This window comes from Silurus aristotelis, assembly GCF_946808225.1.
Source record: "Silurus aristotelis genome assembly, chromosome: 24".
Classification (NCBI taxonomy): domain Eukaryota; kingdom Metazoa; phylum Chordata; class Actinopteri; order Siluriformes; family Siluridae; genus Silurus; species Silurus aristotelis.
The window spans coordinates 17,600,966-17,619,131 of record NC_139597.1 but is presented as its reverse complement, the minus strand read 5'-3'; the positions used below and the strand labels follow the sequence as shown (position 1 = coordinate 17,619,131).

The 18,166-nt window shown below is 38.8% G+C and overlaps 1 protein-coding gene across 3 annotated transcripts in view; it reads left to right on the top strand.

Annotated features, from left to right (window-relative positions):
- The first annotated feature begins 1,364 nt into the window (after window positions 1-1,364).
- Window positions 1,365-18,166, top strand: part of ptprz1b (protein tyrosine phosphatase receptor type Z1b) — a 56,498-nt gene continuing 39,696 nt past the window's right edge. For 2 of the 3 annotated variants that reach the window (XM_083528288.1, XM_083528290.1), the window contains exons 1-2: window positions 1,410-1,661; window positions 17,066-17,134. In XM_083528288.1, the coding sequence (XP_083384414.1) occupies window positions 1,529-1,661; window positions 17,066-17,134 (202 nt within the window). In that variant the 5' untranslated portion in view covers window positions 1,410-1,528. Of the gene's footprint in view, window positions 1,662-17,065; window positions 17,135-18,166 lie in introns of all 3 variants that reach the window. The other variant, XM_083528289.1, reaches the window with a different exon arrangement.

Sequence of the window (18,166 nt, the reverse complement as noted above, 5' to 3'; positions counted from 1 at the left end):
TATGGAAATGTTTTTGGATCAGAGAAGGAAACTGAAATACCCTGAGGAAACCCCTCGAAGCATGCATATGGAATTGGGCACCGGGTTTAACCCCTCAATTCCTGTGAGGCAAACATGTGAACATGTGAACAATATGATTATAATTAAAATGTTAAATAGCTGTTTGTTTTTTTTTATTCTGCAATGGCTGTCAGAAGAGAAAATATTGTTTGGTTTGCAGATACACTTACAAGGACATTTACAAGATGGACTTTTCAAGAAAAGCTGGACATCGCGAGAAAAGCTCAGCCAAAACGGTTCAAAACTGTAATGCACAAAATGCACAGAAAACCCAGAATCGATTTATGAGATTAATATTAATGCTTCTGCTAATTAATGCTTATGCGAGCGGTGCAGCTGTGGCTGCAGTGAAAGGAGACTTGTTGAATTGTGCTCATTGCGTTTCTTCTTTTAATAAAGCCATTAATTCTGGCTGTAGGAGATTCCCACCTGTGATGCAGCGCTCTGTTATACTGCGTTTCTCTACAATATTGATGCTTTCAACATGCCGTGGCATTGTAATTACGGTATTAAGAGGTACTTAGCTCACCATAATTGCAGAATAATGTTACCCAAAGTGGGCCTGAAAGATAAGAATCGACTGTTGCAATGAACTTATCATTTAAATAGGATTTACATTTACGGCATGTGGCAGACGCCGTTATCCAGACCGACTTACAAAAAAGACGCAGCCGTGGCAGCTTGGTGGTGTTGGGATTTAAACTCACAACCTTCTGATCCAGAATCCACTGCTTTAAAACCACTAAACTAGCATCCTTGCCATTTTCTTTGAAATTGAGCTTTCTTAATGATGTTTGTCTTGAAGCCTTCTGCAATTTCTGCTTGTTTTTTTGTTGTTGTTTTTTTTTTTACTTTTCCAAAAACTTTCCCAGCACTGTTTGTTTCGTAGTCTTCTTTGCTAGGGATAGCGTCTGGTCTTGATTTATCGATGCACAGAAAAAAAAATGCGGCTGAAACGAGTGCAGCGGGGAAATTGGCACAGGCGAAAATAACACAAAAGTCAGTAAAATGGAAAGAAAACAAATTTCAATCAGTCTTGAAAATAAAATCCGATACGAAACAATCCACGGAGAAGATCTCACTGTTTGAGCTCTGAAAACAGTATACGCTCGATTCAGCTGCGCAGAATGAAAATAAATAAATAAATATAATGTGGACCTCAGGACAGTTTTAATTATTGGTAATCGATCTCCAGATTCAATTAAACCTAACTAAAACCATCGAAGCATATCAATGAGTTTCCTATAGGATGTGGGGGAAAAAAACCCTGTGACTGGAGAGTAGTATGAGCCGATTGGCGCTCCATAATGAGCGAGCCTGTGGATTTTACTGCGTGGAGAAGAATACTGAGTGAGAAAGAGAGAGAGTGTGTGTGTGTGTGTGTGTGTGTGTGTGTGAGAGAGAGAGAGAGAGAGAGAGAGAGAGAGAGAGAGAGAGGATCGACATGGAGCTGTAGCATCCTCCTCACATGCAACCCACCGTTCCTACGTTCAGGGTCTTCATGCATTCGCCAGACATCCATCCCGACCACTGGACAATGTCTGGGATAAAAATCAGCCTTTACCTTCTGATTTCTCAGCTGTTCATCATGCATTCAGCAGGTAAGAAGCTGTGCATCTGGAATATACAGAGGTGAAGACGCAGGATGAGTCTCTGCCTTCAGTTCAATACCTTCATGCATCATTGCATCAACTTATTATTATTATTATTATTGCAAAAACAAAAAAATAATGTTGTGCATTGCAGCTTAATCTCCCAACCTTTCAATCTGACAGGTTTATTTTCATTTTTCTTGAAATATCATGTTTTTATTTATTTATAAAATTTTTTAAACAATGACATTTGTCATATATAATAAAAAAATCCACATCTTTTCCAACTTGTGCATCTTTTATGCACATGTATGCATTTTTTCCCATTCGTTCAAGTCTCTAATGCGTTTATTTTTGTTACTCCTTTTTATTATTCATTTCAAAAGCTTTTCATCTCGCGAACATCCTGTAATCGATCCTAAACATCTCCATATAACAGCTTCCAGGTCGCATTGAAAAGCTTTACATGTTCACTCGAGAAATCACATCACTGTCAATAATCATACTTCCACTACTACTGTACAACTGTTGTTTTGTGTGTGTGTGTGTGTGTGTGTGTGTGTTTTATACATGAGGCGGTGTGTGAAAGCCTCCACGCTGCTCTCACGCCTGTATCAAACTGTTTGCATTGTATGTTCTAAAGGTTTTCCAGCTGTTTAATGTGTGGGATTGAAATAACCTGTTGCCAGTGTTATGGTCTGTTGCATGCTCAAGGTGGTCATTTTCAGGGAACAAATCTCTTCTCACTATTGGAAAAAAAAAATATCAGCATACGGATTTGTGTATAAAATGTAGTATTGGTGAGTGTGAGCTGTTTTGTGCATGAGCCGATGACGTCCTGTCCAGCTGGCCAAATGTCAGCCGAGCCGCCAGCTGTCCTCTGACTTTAATGTTACAGGCCGTGTTTCATTCCAATTCCATCGTGTGGGAATTCCCGGCCTGTTTGTGCACTTTTGTTAGCGGAGGAAACAGTTATCTCCGTTCGGATGGATGTGCAGGTTTTTATTGGGTCAGGTGGCAGCCTGTGTGACAGCAGTGTGACCAATGAGGAAATCGCTGTCCGGGTCTTAAACCTATTTGATGTAGTGGCGATGATGTGTTTTATTTTCCTGGTGGCAGGATCTCATAGTGTTAATGCCATCTGCTGGAATGAAGTAAAGCATCTGCTACCATCTGCTCATTAGTGTCTGCTATTAACACTTGATTTAAAAAAAAATTGTGTCATCTGAGGAAAAAAAACAGGTCAGTAAGAATATTCCGCTATCCGGATGTCTCCATTCTCGGCTTACTGCTGATTTGCCTGGTGTGGAAAACTCGTGATGGCAGCTGTGCTCTCAGTGTGTGTTTTCGAGCTGTCACATGGTCCCACTGTGTACACGGCTGCGGATTTATTATTCAGTGAACCATCGATTACACGGCCGTAGGAAAAGTATGAGCGAGACGTATAAGGGCTTGGAAGGCATCATAGAGCATCTGTCTCACTGAGCACAAATCATGCCATGTTGCATTAGCCTGACCTTTTCAAACGTTTGATATTAAAGAGGAACCTGGATAATTCAGTTTTGGGCTTTACTGAATGGGTTGGAATGGGAAAACCGGAGAACCATAACATGGATTTATCAGTGGATGTAATCTAGCAGCAGTGTGGGAACAGGTTTTCCACAAAGTCTTAAAAAGTCTTGAAAATGTGAAAATCTACATTTTAGGCCTTTAGTTTTCATTTCGCTGTTCTACGTCTTAAATAATTGAAACTCGATCTTAATTTTTTCAACATCCATGTAACGCTATCCATTGAAACGCTTTCGAATGTTTTTGTTTTGTTAGTTTCCGTGATTTTTTTTCTTTCTTTCAGCAGTCCAAATATCATTCCTGGGATCCCGACCTCAAATCAGACCAACGTTGGCGCGTATTTATCCCGAATTGTACCGCGGATGTAAAACGGATTTTATTTGTGTGTGTGTGTTTTTGATGTTGTGATCTAGGTCTTGCAATTTACATTCTTTTTCTTGAAAGAATTTACAGGCTTCGGTTTACTGATCGGAAAGTCAGGGGTTCGAACCCCAGTATCGCCAAGCTACCACTCTTGGGAGTTTGACCAAGGACCTTAACCGTCTGTGCTCCAGGGGGCGCTGTGTCATGGCTCCTACCCAAGCTTCCTAACATCGTTGAGATCACCTTTTTTCTAGCATTTGGTAGATGAAATCTCGCATTTCGAATTGTTAAGCACTGAGCGACCACCTCACATACAGTAATGTTAGTAATTACTAGTAATAATGGAGCTGTTGGTGTTAACTCCTTGTGCCGCTTTTCATTCGATTTCCCATTTAAACAGCCTTATTAGTTCACCATATTACAGTGGAACCCGGTTACGTTGCGGGGTAGGGGTGTGCCAAAAAGCGTCGAGATAACCGATGATCGAGATAAATGAAAACCAATATGGCGGCGATATATTAACGTGCTTGAAATGTACATAATGTGCGTTAATAAGTGAAAATGTACATGCACGTGTTTTTGGAGGTTTTTTACACAATAGCGTTGCCGCGATTTGTTTGATGAAGGCATGCTATAAAAATGTACATACATGTTTGTTTACACCAAAAGGCATATGTACACCAAGTAACAGCAGAGATTTACCAGTATACAATACAAACCACCGTCGATTCTCGATACAAACCTTTATTATATTTTCCAACATTGCAAACACAAAGATCGCTTATAAAATCACACAAAATGTGCAGGGTGTAGTTCGTTTTTACAAAAAGCTAACCAGTGTCAACATTAAATTCTCGAGTCATTTCACTCTCAGTTTTTTTGCGGCTGCACAGTGCCGTCTCACTACCGTATTTTCGCGTATATAAGATGCACCCTGGGTGAGGGGTATGTAAAACTTTCTATAAGACGCGTCTTATATACGCGAAAATAGGGTAGTGAGATGGTGACGTGGCAAAAGCCGCCGATTGGTCATGCGGATCGAGCTAACCGACGTTAAGTGGCAAATTTGCCCCCCTTGTGCTCGAGATATTAGGGTTTGTCGACATTAAAGAATCGACATAACCGATTAAAAAATGCTAAGACAAGCGAGAATTTGGCGGTTCCACTTCAAAAACGTCGACTTAATAGGGTTGGCGCGTTAACCGAGGTCGAGATAAGTGGGTTCGACTGTAGTTATATACCATTTTAAACATTTTTACTAATGACTCCACGTTACTATGTTTACCGCTAAGGTAGTGCATTCAATTCAAATGGTGATTTAATGGAGCTACAACTTCCAGCCAATCAGAATCGAGAATTCAGTCTGCTCACGGTATACAGGGTGACGAACCGAGCTAAATTTGTCGCACTCGTATTGGAGCGTATTCTCAAAAAAATGCTTTTATACTGTATGCATTGAATATTTCATGGATGGATCTGATAACGAGATCGAAAACTAATGCAGTTTTCTGGCCTTCCCGTGCTCCTAAATGCGTTTTGGCAGCATGAAGCGAACATTCGCAGCCTGAAATAAACTACATAAGGAGAGCTTTGGGTCGTATTCGGCAAAAGCAAAAAAGGGGATACAGGAGACTAAGCGCTGAGAGCATAGTAGCTCGTCTTATTATTATTAGCCGGTGCGAGAATGACCTGCCTTTACAATCCGTGTCACCACAGGATTCGATCGTCAGCAGCTCTGCTTGTGGATTTTGGAGACAAGTTCCTCCTCTAATTGTTCGAATTTAAATTAAACGATTCTCCAGGCACAAATTACTAAAATATTGGCAACACACCAATGATAAATGCACATTGCTTAACCCGGGTTTGCGTTTCAGTCGAGCTTTGCATTTGATTTCCCACAGAAGAGGCTTTTTACCCCGGCACTAGAAGCTTCATGATACCGATGAAAACCGACGTGCACTACATCTGTTGCCATGGCAGCATCAACCAGTGTTATGAAACATGCTCTTGAATTTTTGATTGAGCCATATTCCACACTGAGCAGCATCTCTGGAAGACCTGACACGGACCTAAGGCAACCGTTTTTTTTCTTCTTTCCTTTATCCTTTCTTTTTTTTTCACGAGGAAAGCCTCGTGCGCACAACCCCTTGTCGCTGGTTTAAAGTGCAGCGACTTGACTAAAGATAATTTTCTTTCCTGCCTGAGAAATACAATCTGCTCAAATGGGAGCGCTCAGACCGAACAAAGCTGGACAAGCTCTAGAAAGGCCAGCGGTATTAAATTCAGCTTCTGGCATATTTCCAGAACTTTGTATGCAGGGAAATATAGAGTTTTTCTTTTTTTTCGTACAGAAGGCGTTCGATACGGAAATCAATTACTGTATATTTAATTGCAGGGTCGGACAGTATGAAAGTATTTGTACACTGTGACTGTATCTATTATTTTCTATAGTATCTGTAGTAAACATTGATAATTTTGGGGAGCTTTTTCTTCACTCCATTTGAATTTGTAATAATTTACAGCATGATAAAAAAAAGCTTACAGTTCCTCGCTTCTTCGGAGTAAAAACGGAGCGTTAAATGAGGAGCTGTGGCCCATTGATGTGGTGTGTGTGGGTGTAGGGTAAGGGTTCTTACTGTGTGTGTGTGTGTGTGTGTGTGTGTGTGTGTGTGTGTGTGTGTGTGGGTGTGTGTGCAACAGTTAAAGACTCTCTCCTTATAAAGGTCTAATGAGCAGAAGAATGGAGAACTGCAATTAATGATTCAACCAGAGTTCTAATAGATCACTACTTTCATTTCAATTCAATATAATTAACAGTGACTCAAAGCAGCTTTACACAGATATTAAAAGAATGTATACATTTGTTCCTTATAAGTGTCAGTTTGTCCCTAATGAGCCACCAGATATGGCATGCGGAAGAAACCTCGAGAGGAACCAGACTCAAAACCAAAAACCTGTAAACAGGACGATGTCTGTTGGCACACTGACTTATGAAGGTGCCGCCTGTGACTGTGCGTGCAGCCTAGTGTTGCTATCAGTTAGCAGGTTATAAAACTAGTCTTGAAACTTTTTGATACCACCTTATATATATATATATATATATATATATATATATATATATATATAAATATATATATATATATATATATATATATATATATATATATATAGTATAGGTGGTATAAGATTGTTTAATTCAGTAACTGTAGTAACTCTTTCCTGCAGTGTGAGTTCTCCTACTATGTCCGTCAAACCGAGAACCAATCGGAGCTCCGAACCCGATCACGCAAATAGCGCGACGACTTTAAACCAGCTCAGGGATAAAGTATTGAGTTATGGAGGGAAAAGTGTTTCGTATGACGTTTTTATGATCAAGGCATGCCATGAACTAAATTAGCACTACAGATTGTTTTTGTTTGATGCTAGCTAACATTAGCGAGACAACGTGCCAACATTTGACCTTCAAACATTGACAACTATTAATTAAAAAAATTTCTGAGGTACCAGTGATCCTGTCTTTTTCTTCTGACACCCAACCTGACCACTCACTGTACCTGAGGATGGTTCTACATGAACAGCCTTAAGATCTATGAGGATACTGTAGAGGGTTTACCTCAGGATTGTGGTAGATATGGACTGTAGTCTGATACAATGGAATAGGTCTACAGTTGTCATGAAGAGTTTGGATTCAGTGAGCAGTTGATAAAAACTTAATGATGGAATTGCAATAAATAGTCATTCTGTGTCACCAAGATGACAAAGGGTTCCCTTTTGGGTCTGGTTCCTCTCAAGGTTTCATCCTAATACCTGGCCACTGGGTCACTCATTAGGGATACAATTTTAAGCGATAAACTTCTACGGACTGATTTACAAAATTACAATGATAAGGAACAAACTTACTTTAGTAGCACTTTATCATTGTTGAAAGCACTGTACAAATAAAAGCGACTGCATTTATACAGTAAATTATAAATCTATTTCTTTTATTAAACTGCATTGGGACAATTTTCATTGTTAAAAGCGCCATAAAAATAAACTCAATTGAATTAAAATGGAAAAAAGAATAACAATTACTAATAATAGGGTTTTTTTGTGTCCAAAATTCGATCGTCCATTGCAATTTAAACGCTTGAATGCAAAAAAAAGAAAGTTATTAAGAGCTACTTGACTACAGGAAGTTGTTCTGTACCTACGTTTAACTGCTGACTGCTTGTCTTTGAGCGCTTTGGCACGAGAGCCTGGCGGGGTTAATGTCAGGAAGGATCTAGACGGCGTCTGTAAATAAGGACGTGTCACAACCTGTTCTTTTTTTTTTATTTATTACTAAAGTGATGGTCAAAATAATGCTATTTCATGAATGTAGTGCTTTCAAAAGAAAAAAAAAAAGTGGCCCGGGTCAGTGAGACGTGGCGAACAATATGTCTGTTACTAAGTAGTGAACCCAAGTGGAGGGATAAAAGGAAATCACAGAGGGGGCTGTTCTTGTGGCCATGGTGATGGACAAGGCAGTGGAGAAAGTTCCAGTGGCAAAGCGCCACAAGCGACCCTGTGTGTTGTCAAGGAGTTTCCTTTGGCATGTCCTGCATGATGATTAGAGACCTGCTCCCTGTCGGATATGCTCTGATAAAAAAAAGCGTTAAGGATCATCTGGCGCTTTTAAGCGCTGGAAGGCTCGCTGTATATACACACAAAAACACACACACACTACTTCCACATGCTGACATTTCGGATGGCTGTTTGCAGCGTCAACTTTTTTCTCCTTCCTGGAACGAGATGTTTAAAACTGAATGTTTACCCTAAATAACACTGAAAATGCCAGGGGCTTAATCAAGCGCATCATATACAGTATTCAGAAAGAAAATACCCTCCTATACAATGACAACTCGATTTTTTTTCATGGTCTTTTTTTGTATTCCCTTCAAATCCGCCGCACAGGGCATGGGCAACACTCGAGAGCGTGATTTACAGGCTTTAAGCCGTGAGAGCGAATCTAATGTCATGGTTTTTGAGGTAAGGGATCATGGTGGTGTTTCTAAAAAGTCTCACAGCTGTTACTCTGCGTTATTTCTTTTAGCACCTGGCACCGCTTTCTCGTGCTTATTGGCTGTCACATGACCTTTGACACTTATGCTAACAGCTGGTCTGTAACGCATAGAGGATGTATGTACTCGTTCTCAATAATTAAATCATATGGTTACTCGAAAGACTATTCATAGCACTTTCTTTTACACATACACGCATACTAAAAGGTTTTTCGGTTCCTGTGATGTGAAGCTTTTAAGTCCTTAAGCCGAAAGGCCGGTCTGTTAACCCTAATCCTAGGACAGAGAGGGACAGACAGAAAGAGAGAGAGAGAGAGAAAGAGAGAGAGAGAGAGAACATAACATCTTTTTATAAAAGTATGTTTGTTAATTGGTCACATACATCCTTATACCAAAGTGCAATGACAACCAATTCACGTCTCTTCAATTGTATTTGTAATTGTCATTTTTATCGTTTTGAACGTGTTTGCATCAGAAAAAAACTATTTATTTACATACGATTATTAGTAGCTGCGCTATACTTATTATTTATAAAGTGAGCAATTATTTATGACCAATATTTGATATGTAGATCGATTTCTCCTCGCTAAACCATTTCTTGATTGCGTTCTCTCTGCGCCACCGCTGCTACGTGAACATGACGCACCGCAACGGTCCTGAGAGTCACATAGTTAAGTCAAGTGAAGTCAAGAGGCTTTTAATGTCATTTCTACTATACACATTGTTACACAGTACACAGTAAAAAACGATACAACGTTCCTCCAGAACCCTGGTGCTACACTAAACAACACAGAGCTACAACACATAACATAAAGCTACATAAAGTGCATCGAGTGCAACCGAGTGCAAACAGTGCAGACGAAAAACAGTACAGACAAACAGTACAGACAGACAGACAACAGTACAGACAGACAGACAGACAGACAGACAGACAGATGGACAACAATACAGTAAAGACAGACAGACAACAGTACAGACAGACAGACAGACAACACAAGACATGTGGGACAATACACATAACATGAGAAATTTCCCCACTGTGGGACAAATAAAGGTATTTCTTATCTTATAGCGCCGACCAGTAAACCTATTGTATACTCTGAATATAAAAGACTATGAAGTATATGAGTTTATGTAAACAAACAAAATGCAGTGCAAAAAACAGCAGTAGCAGCAGTCAAGAGGTGCAAAAAACATCATATAAACAGTGTAATACGGTCAAGTATAAATAATAATAAATAAATGATGGTGGACTAGATTGAGATGAGTAATGAGTGTGTGTTAAGTTCAGGTTGCACAGTTCGGTAACACACATTTAAGTGTGTGTGTGTGTGTGTGTGTGTGTGTGTGTGTGTCTGTGTGTGTGTCAAGTCAAGAAACTTTTATTGTCATTTCAACCATATATAGCTGATGCAGTACACAGTGAAATGAAACAACGTTCCTCCTGAACCCAGGTGCTACATAGAACAACATAAAACAGACAGTACAGAACAGAAGAACACAGGGCCGAGAACTAAGATCCTCGCCACATAAAGTGCATGTGTGCAGCTGGTGCAAACAGTGCAAAAGACAACAGTGAGAGTAGCACCATTTTGGGTCCGGAGCGGCCGCTGCGAGCTACTGCCGCGCCGCCATCTTGGAACGATTGTTTTTGTGTGTGTGTGTGTGTGTGTGTGTGTGTGTGTGTGTGTGTGTGTGTGCGTGTGTGAGTTCCAGTTCAGTTCTGTGTTGAGAAGCCTGATGGCTTGCGGGAAAAAGCTGTTACACAGTCTGGATGTGACGGCTTAAATGCTTCGGAACCACTTTCCTGATGGCAGGAGGGTGAAGAGTGTGTGTGAGGGGTGTGTGGGGTCGTCCACAATGCTGTTGGCTTTGCGGATGCAGCGAGAATACAGATTAACATGGCAGAGGTAGAGCTGCATCTTCATGCAGACAGAACAGGAAGGTTTTATTTCTTTTTTGTATACCATGTTGAATTGCGTAGCATCATATTTTTTTATCGCATTGCATTGAATCGCAAAAACCTTAGTGCTCCAAATTTGCCTCTCGCTATGGAAAACCCTGAAGAGAAAAAAAAAAAAAACACAGACGGGGTACATTTTTTGTTCGTAAATGATTAGAGCCATAAAAAAAATCTTTTGAAACAATGGCGTTCAAAGTTTAAATACCCGTGCTTACTTCCCCTTACTTCAATTCGCTGTGATTGGTACTTTCCTGAATGTGCAGTAAAGACGGACATGCTATCAGAACCTGTTATGACTCTGGGATGCAGTTCTGACGCTGGGTTTAGCAGCATTTTATTATAACGCCAGAGTGATTTTCCGGAAAGGGGTTTCAATGAAGACATTTTCCACAGAGTCTTTTTACAGCTTCTTCTTCTTTTTAATTAAAACGGATAACCAAAATTCTTTGTGCTTGTATCCATTTCGAGCACATTTGTATATCTGTAAAGTGTACTCGTGTGAATGAAGGCTCACCATTCATTAGGACAAAAATAAATAAATTTAGCTCATTTCATCACGTTCTCTTCACGTTTCCCTTCTGGTTTACGCGAGTATACGTTTTAAGGATGTGCATCTCGGTGCATAGCGAATGTTACGATACATAAAAGATGCATATGCAGCAGCTACCAATGCGATGCGGTACGATCCCACCCTGTTACGATGGGGTGCGATCCGATTTCGTTCGAAATGCGTTTTGATGCAATGAAAAAAAAATACAGGAATTTACTTCAATATGGAACAGATGTTTCACTGTTATTTCTTTGTTTCAGACAGACAGCAAATGATCAATTTCCTTAAGTGCCTTCTGACTTCTAGCACATGGCCCGTTCACAAACAGGCCTTTGTAGTACGAAACAAAAAAAGAAAATCTTCAGGAAGATGCAGCTCTACCTCTGCCATGTTAATCTGTATTTTATGTGTTGGGATAGTGTAATTTGCTCTCCCTGCCTTTGGAGGGAGCTGTGTGACACGCCTCTGTCTCCATAATGTTGTTATGTCATATTCACGAAGCAGCATTGGTGCTTTTTTTTTTTTTCCGATCAAATAGAAAATACCGGTCATAAATTATTGGTCACTTTCTACATAATAAAAGTATAGTAGCATCTACTAATAATTGTATATAAATAAAAAAAAATTACAATGCAAATATTTGTATTTTTTTTAATGACGCGTCGCGTTATGACACTTTGCAAGCTTTTTTTAATCGATGCGTCACATTCCTTCTACTCTATATTTATGATTCAATCATGTTCAGTCAACGATTCAAACTATTTTTTTTATTTGATTGTATTCTTTATTTTTATTTTCTTTGTATTGTGCCTCTGTTGTCGCATGAGACCCAGAAACTGGGGCGACTGTTGATACATTGTAAGAGATGCATCGCATAAACAGACAGATATCAAGACTCTTCAGGGTGGATGGATGGATAGAAATTGTCAAAAATTTGGATTAAAAGTCTTTTAGACAAATAAAAGCTAATTAACAATAAATTAAATATTTTGATTAAAAGCCATGCGATCATAAATCTTCATATATAAGTATTGAATTCCTTAATGACTTTACATTAGTCAGGGAAATGATAATAATAGTTTGGGATAGCTTTTTCCAAGTTTAAGCCTTGTGGCTGAATTTACAAGCAGAAAGAAGAGTCAGTGCTGTTTCATTTAACGTTGAAAAGCTTCATACATTTGATGTCAGCAAAAAAAAAAAAATGGTATAAACTAAGATATGTGTATTTCTAATATAACTTGAATTTCACTTTCAGGTTTTCCAATTCAGCTTTATTTCTACGGCGCTTTTAAATCATTTTACTGCGGCAACGAACCAGTAAACGGAGGCGCAGGAGAATCTCGCGAGTGCGTTTAATATCGTTCTTGATCTTTTTTCTGAACGATTTGTCCAAAGATTGATATTCGGGGCATATTCACTGGCCAAAAGAGAAGAGGTATGTATTGATTAGTTACATAATTCATGAACTACTCTTATTTCACAACTGGGTTTTCGGAACGAATATAGAAAACATAATTGAATTAGCTTTGTGGAAGCGTAGAGCTTTTGGCCGCTATGTACAACAGGTGTTTCCCACCAACAGTGACGAAGCTCAAGCCCTCATGTCACGTGCGGTATGAAGTCTGTGATATTAAGAACACGGCTTTTTGTGACTTCTCCACACAATTACTTTAAAGCGACTTTTCGTTTGAACCCGCAGCAACCAGGAGCTGACTTCAGACTAGCCTTGCATTTTTCCGGTTCAGGTTCCGGTTCATGTTCCTGTTTATACAGTATGTGATTCAGCAATTGAATTCGAAGTCAACAGGGATAATTTCACCATCTTTCTTGTTATAAATTGAGATTAGAATCGAATTAAATGCACACAATGCTCCAATGTTTACACAATGCTCCAATTCAGTTCGAATTTCACTGTCAATTTCATGTGTAAAGCACGTTTTACTATGAACATTGCTACAAAGCAGCTTCACAGAGATAAATAATCGAAGAAAAGAAATTGTAAATGAATGAATTTTTCATCCTTTTATTCGTCTCTATACATTTATCCAATGGTGTAAAGTTTTGGAGTAAATGGACTTTGTTACTGTATTTGCGCAATTTTTTGCCTTTTAAATTTTTCTTACTTTCTATTTTTACTAAGTAGCAAAGATATGAGCAACTTGAACTCGCACTTTGACTACATTTAGGCTTTAATTGCCGTAATTTCCGGACTATTAAGCGCACCCAAATATTAAGCTCACCCACTGAACTATTTTACAAAGATTTTTATTTTGAACATAAATAAGCTGCACCTGTCTATAAGCCGCACCTGTCTATAAGCCGCACCTGTCTATAAGCCGCAGTGTCTACACTGAAACTAATGAACTTCACACAGGCTTTAATGAAAGACAGTGTCTGTTACACGGCTTGTATCTAAACAGTAGCCTACCAAGAAAGTCATTGTTCACTGTCTTCCTCCTTCCTTTCACAACAATTTCTCTTAGACAGTCCGAGTGAGCGGCAGGTCAAACGTCAGAGGAACATCATCCATATTTATGATGTGGTGCGGCCCGATTCAGTGGGAGCGCATCTGATTTAATATAAAGAGTTTTAATTAGTTCAGCTGAACCCATTCGGCAATTTCATTGGTCTAATTTTATGGGGCTCAGTTTTTTGGCTTGAAGTTTGTGAAACCGGGAAAAACCCAGGAAAAATCCATAAATTAGCCGCTTCGTTGTTTAAGCCGCAGGGTTCAAAGCGTGAGAAAAAGGTAGCGGCTTATAGTCCGAAAAATACGGTATATGTACTTTTTATTCCACTGTATTTGAATTGACACAGACCAATTTAGCAATCAGCTCTGAATATTTGCATAATTACAGGATACTGTAATTCTATTGGTTAATTGAAGATACCGTTTTAAAAGATCGCTTTACTACTTTGTCTTTTTGTTGACCGAATTGTTTCATTCCTGCATGTGAAATAGGCTGTTGTGTTGATCTTAATGTTGTTAATACAGTGTTTTAGTTGTCTAATTTGATTTGTGTTTCATAAATCAATAAAATGTTGTATACGTTCAATATAAGTCAAATAATAAAGTACTGTTCAAATCAGATACTCAAAGACTTTTAATAAGTCATATTGGAATTAGTGACAGTTAGGGATCTACTCTGCTTTTACTCAAGTATTATTTTGAGGTAATCTTTACTCCATCTTGGGATTCAGTATACAGTAGTTCCATCATTGTTGCAACATTGTGGGGGATTTTATTGTACATTCCCATTAAAATTGTAATGAACTGTTAGAGGTTTGCTCTTTTTGCTCGTGAGTTCTGGTGACACTCTGTATTATAGCCAGGATGTGTATGATGTGTTAATGAGCATGATGAACCTAGGCTGACCCTAACCTGAATCTAGCCCGACCCTAACCTGAACCTAGACTGACCCTAACCTGAACCTAGGCTAACCCTAGATTCCTCTAAGACTTTCAGCATCACTGGACCATGTAAGTGAGCAATTTACTGTGTTGTTGCAGTTGTTTATTCCCAAAAATATTTAATACATGACCTATTTCATAAATCTTCACAATGCTAGCATCTGAAAGTGCTTGGGTTCAGTTAGATTGCGGAAAAAAATTACAGATTTTTTTTTGGGTGCCAGTCATTGCAGATTTCAGTCATTCAAACATAGGAAAGACAAAAAAATAATTTATTCTGAACTTATTTCTAATAATAGTGTGATTATGCGAGTGTCTGGGTACTGACAACTGTCTGGGAACAAAGAATTATTGCGTAGATTGTGAATATTTAGAAATCAAAGCACTTTATAGCGGATATATGATGCCGAATTTTTGGCCCGGAATGTTTTGCCGATTTTGTTTGTTCTTTTCTTCATCTCATAGAATGAAACAGTTCATTAATAAGATGTGATACATAAAATTGCTTAAATTAAACATTTATTGAACAACACAAGCCTCTTAAGTCAGTGCATTTGTTAGCAGGTATTGGTTTTAGAGTCTACAGCTAGTTTAAGGATCGCTAACAATACAGTTCTTAAAAGTTACTCTCATTCCCTCTGCAAAAGTAGCATTATATTCAAACTATATTAAGCTAAATTAAGAATAAAGGATAAGACCTTAAAGCCCTTGTTTGTGCAACTTAGTAGAAATGATTGAAAAGAAACAACAGGAATCTGTTAATAAAGATCACAGCAGGTGTAAAGATGGCGAATGCAGACTCCTGCCACATGCTGGTATGGGAAAGTTAGGTTTTCTCACACAAACATTTTGTTGCATTAGACCTGCCTGACTAATAATCAGCCTAATTTGCAGTACAAAATTATTTAAAAAATCGGCCAGATTTATCCGCCGGCCAATCGATCGGTCGACCTCTAGATACTAAATACAACAACCAATCAGTCAGCGATTGACCAGAAACCTGTTGGTGTAATTGTCTGAACATGTCTTATTTCTTGGTAGATATGGATCGAGATTAAGACTTTATAAATAGTTTTGATCGAAAAGATGGACATTTTCGTGGTCTGAACCACTATTTTGAAGCGGTGCTTTGCATTTACACCATTGCTCAGTGACCGAGGAGTGGCAGCTTGGTGTGTCTGGGATTTAAACTTAGTACCTTTAGATCCAGACGCCGTAAAAACACAAGTTACTACCTCCCCATCATCTTGAAAGAGTCCTTATTTCACCCTCTGTTATGTATTTCATCTCAAATCGATTGACAATTGATCATAAATTCAGAACGATTTCAAGTCATTTGGCTGATTGCCGGTTATAATATTGGCCTCTGTGTTGGCGTGTGAACGCATGTCCTGTACGCGCCTTACGTTGTTCTTTGCCTTTTGATCTCCATGATTTCATTTCTTCTTTTCAGAGTCTGTCTTTTGCAGTCTGTGTGTGCACGTGTGTGTGTGTGTGTGTGTGTGTGTGTGTGTGTGTGTGTGTGTGTGCACGGGAGGGTGTATGTGGGTGTACATTGAATCTGACAGTGATGTGTTTTGTGTCCGTGAGCTCGTGGGAGATAAAAAACCAACAGGTCTCGTGGAGAATTGAAATGATAACGACTCGTTTTCATACTCGGCGTGTTCGTTTACGCGAGTAATTGAAGTGTTGCTGCTGGTAGGAAGGAGAAAAATAAACAACTACTGGAACAATCTGGGTGTTTATTGTAACAGAATAAAGGGGTTTAACCGTGCAGAGCAAACTAATGAGGATTTTGAAGCTTCTCATATGTATGAGCCATTCTTAATAGCCACATCTGTATATATATATATATATATATATATATATATATATATATATATATATATATATATATATATATATATATACACATAAACACACACACACACACACACACACACACACACACACACTGGTGCGATGTGATTCACCCCATTATGGTGCAGTGAATCCGATTTCAATTTCATTCAACACTTCAATGCAATACGATGCAATGGAAAAAAAAAAAGGATTCTATGCAATTCAATGTGGTACATATAGTTTGCGTTTATTTCTTTGGTTCATACAGCAAATCATCAATTATTCTTAAATGTTGTCTGACTTCTAACACGTAGCCTTTTCACAAACTTGCCTTTGTAGCACAAAAAAAAGAAAAAGAAAAAAGATTCAATAAATCCAGATGTTGTTTTTCCTGTTCTGTCTCCACTAAGACACAGCTCTACCTCTGCCATGTTAATCTGATATTCTACGTGACTCTCAAGACACGCCTCGGTAGGTGCTGAGATCTAAATAACATTTTGCGATGCAAATATGTTTAAAAACGATGCACCAATGCCGGCTTGTATCCGATGCACTCTTTTTAACATTGATGCTGTGATGTTCTCATTAACTTTTATGCCGATGCACTAATGTGATTTGGTGATTATTATATACACACATACACTCACTCAAATTTTTTCTCTTTCCCCTCTAGTGGGCTTTAGCAGCAAATACCTGAGAGACCAGCACAGGTTTACCGATGACGTGGACTGGTCCTACACAGGTCAGTGCTCTGAGAACAAATCCTCTTAATATCTTTAATCTTTTTCTGTCCCCAATCAGTGTCACTTGTATCTTTACTGCCTTTTATAAATCCTTCCACTGTGACCGGAGATGATTGGGGATGTAAAATCCCAGATCGACACGAATAAATTAGGATCCGTGCCATGGCTGCTCTCTGACTACCGACCGACTGTTTTGAATAACTCCAGTTCTTCCTGCACATGGGATTTGGGGGGGAAAAAAAGCACTAGCCTTTAGCTAATTCACTGGCCTGTTTTGCAGTGCAATGACCAAGAAAATGACAAATGACAGTCTAATAATAGACATTATTAGACACTTCAATTCAACTCAATATGATTATCACCTGTTTTCTTGTTTTTTCTTTTATTGTTATTTGTATGAGGCTAGTAATAGAAGCATGAGCTAAACGCTAACTAGCATTTTGCATCTAAAAGCTACAGTAGGGAGGAAATAAAGCTTGAGAAAGTTATTCCTTCTCCAAACGTAGAAAAAGCAGTCAGGCATGTCTTGTTCTCTCACAACCGCAGTCTCAACTTTAGGTTTGAGAACAGCGCAAGTCTTTCCTGAGATTTTTGATGCTGTTTTTAACATTTTCCCGCCGGAAAAACCGACAGCACATAAACAAATGCGGTCAACGCAAAATGTAGACTTTTAGTTCATTAGGATTGGATATATAAAAGGAAAAAGGACCGTGGCTACGTCTACACAAATTCGAACAAATAGATTAGAAAACGACATTTTCAAGTAAAAATGCTCCACGTCCACACTTTTCAGTCGTTTTCCAAAAGTTGCTCATCCACGCTGAAAGCTCTCATGTCAATGTACTGCGCATGAGCAAATGGTAAGACGCTTCGACCCGCGTCAATTCCCCCTGCGTTTAGTTCATTTCCGGCTTGTTTAATTGTTGCGGCAATGGTAAAAAATGTGCGATTGTTTTCGAAAGCCTATCATATTAATAACGTCTAAATCTATGCTCATGGTTTCTGAGTTGAACCTCCTTCACTAACTTTAT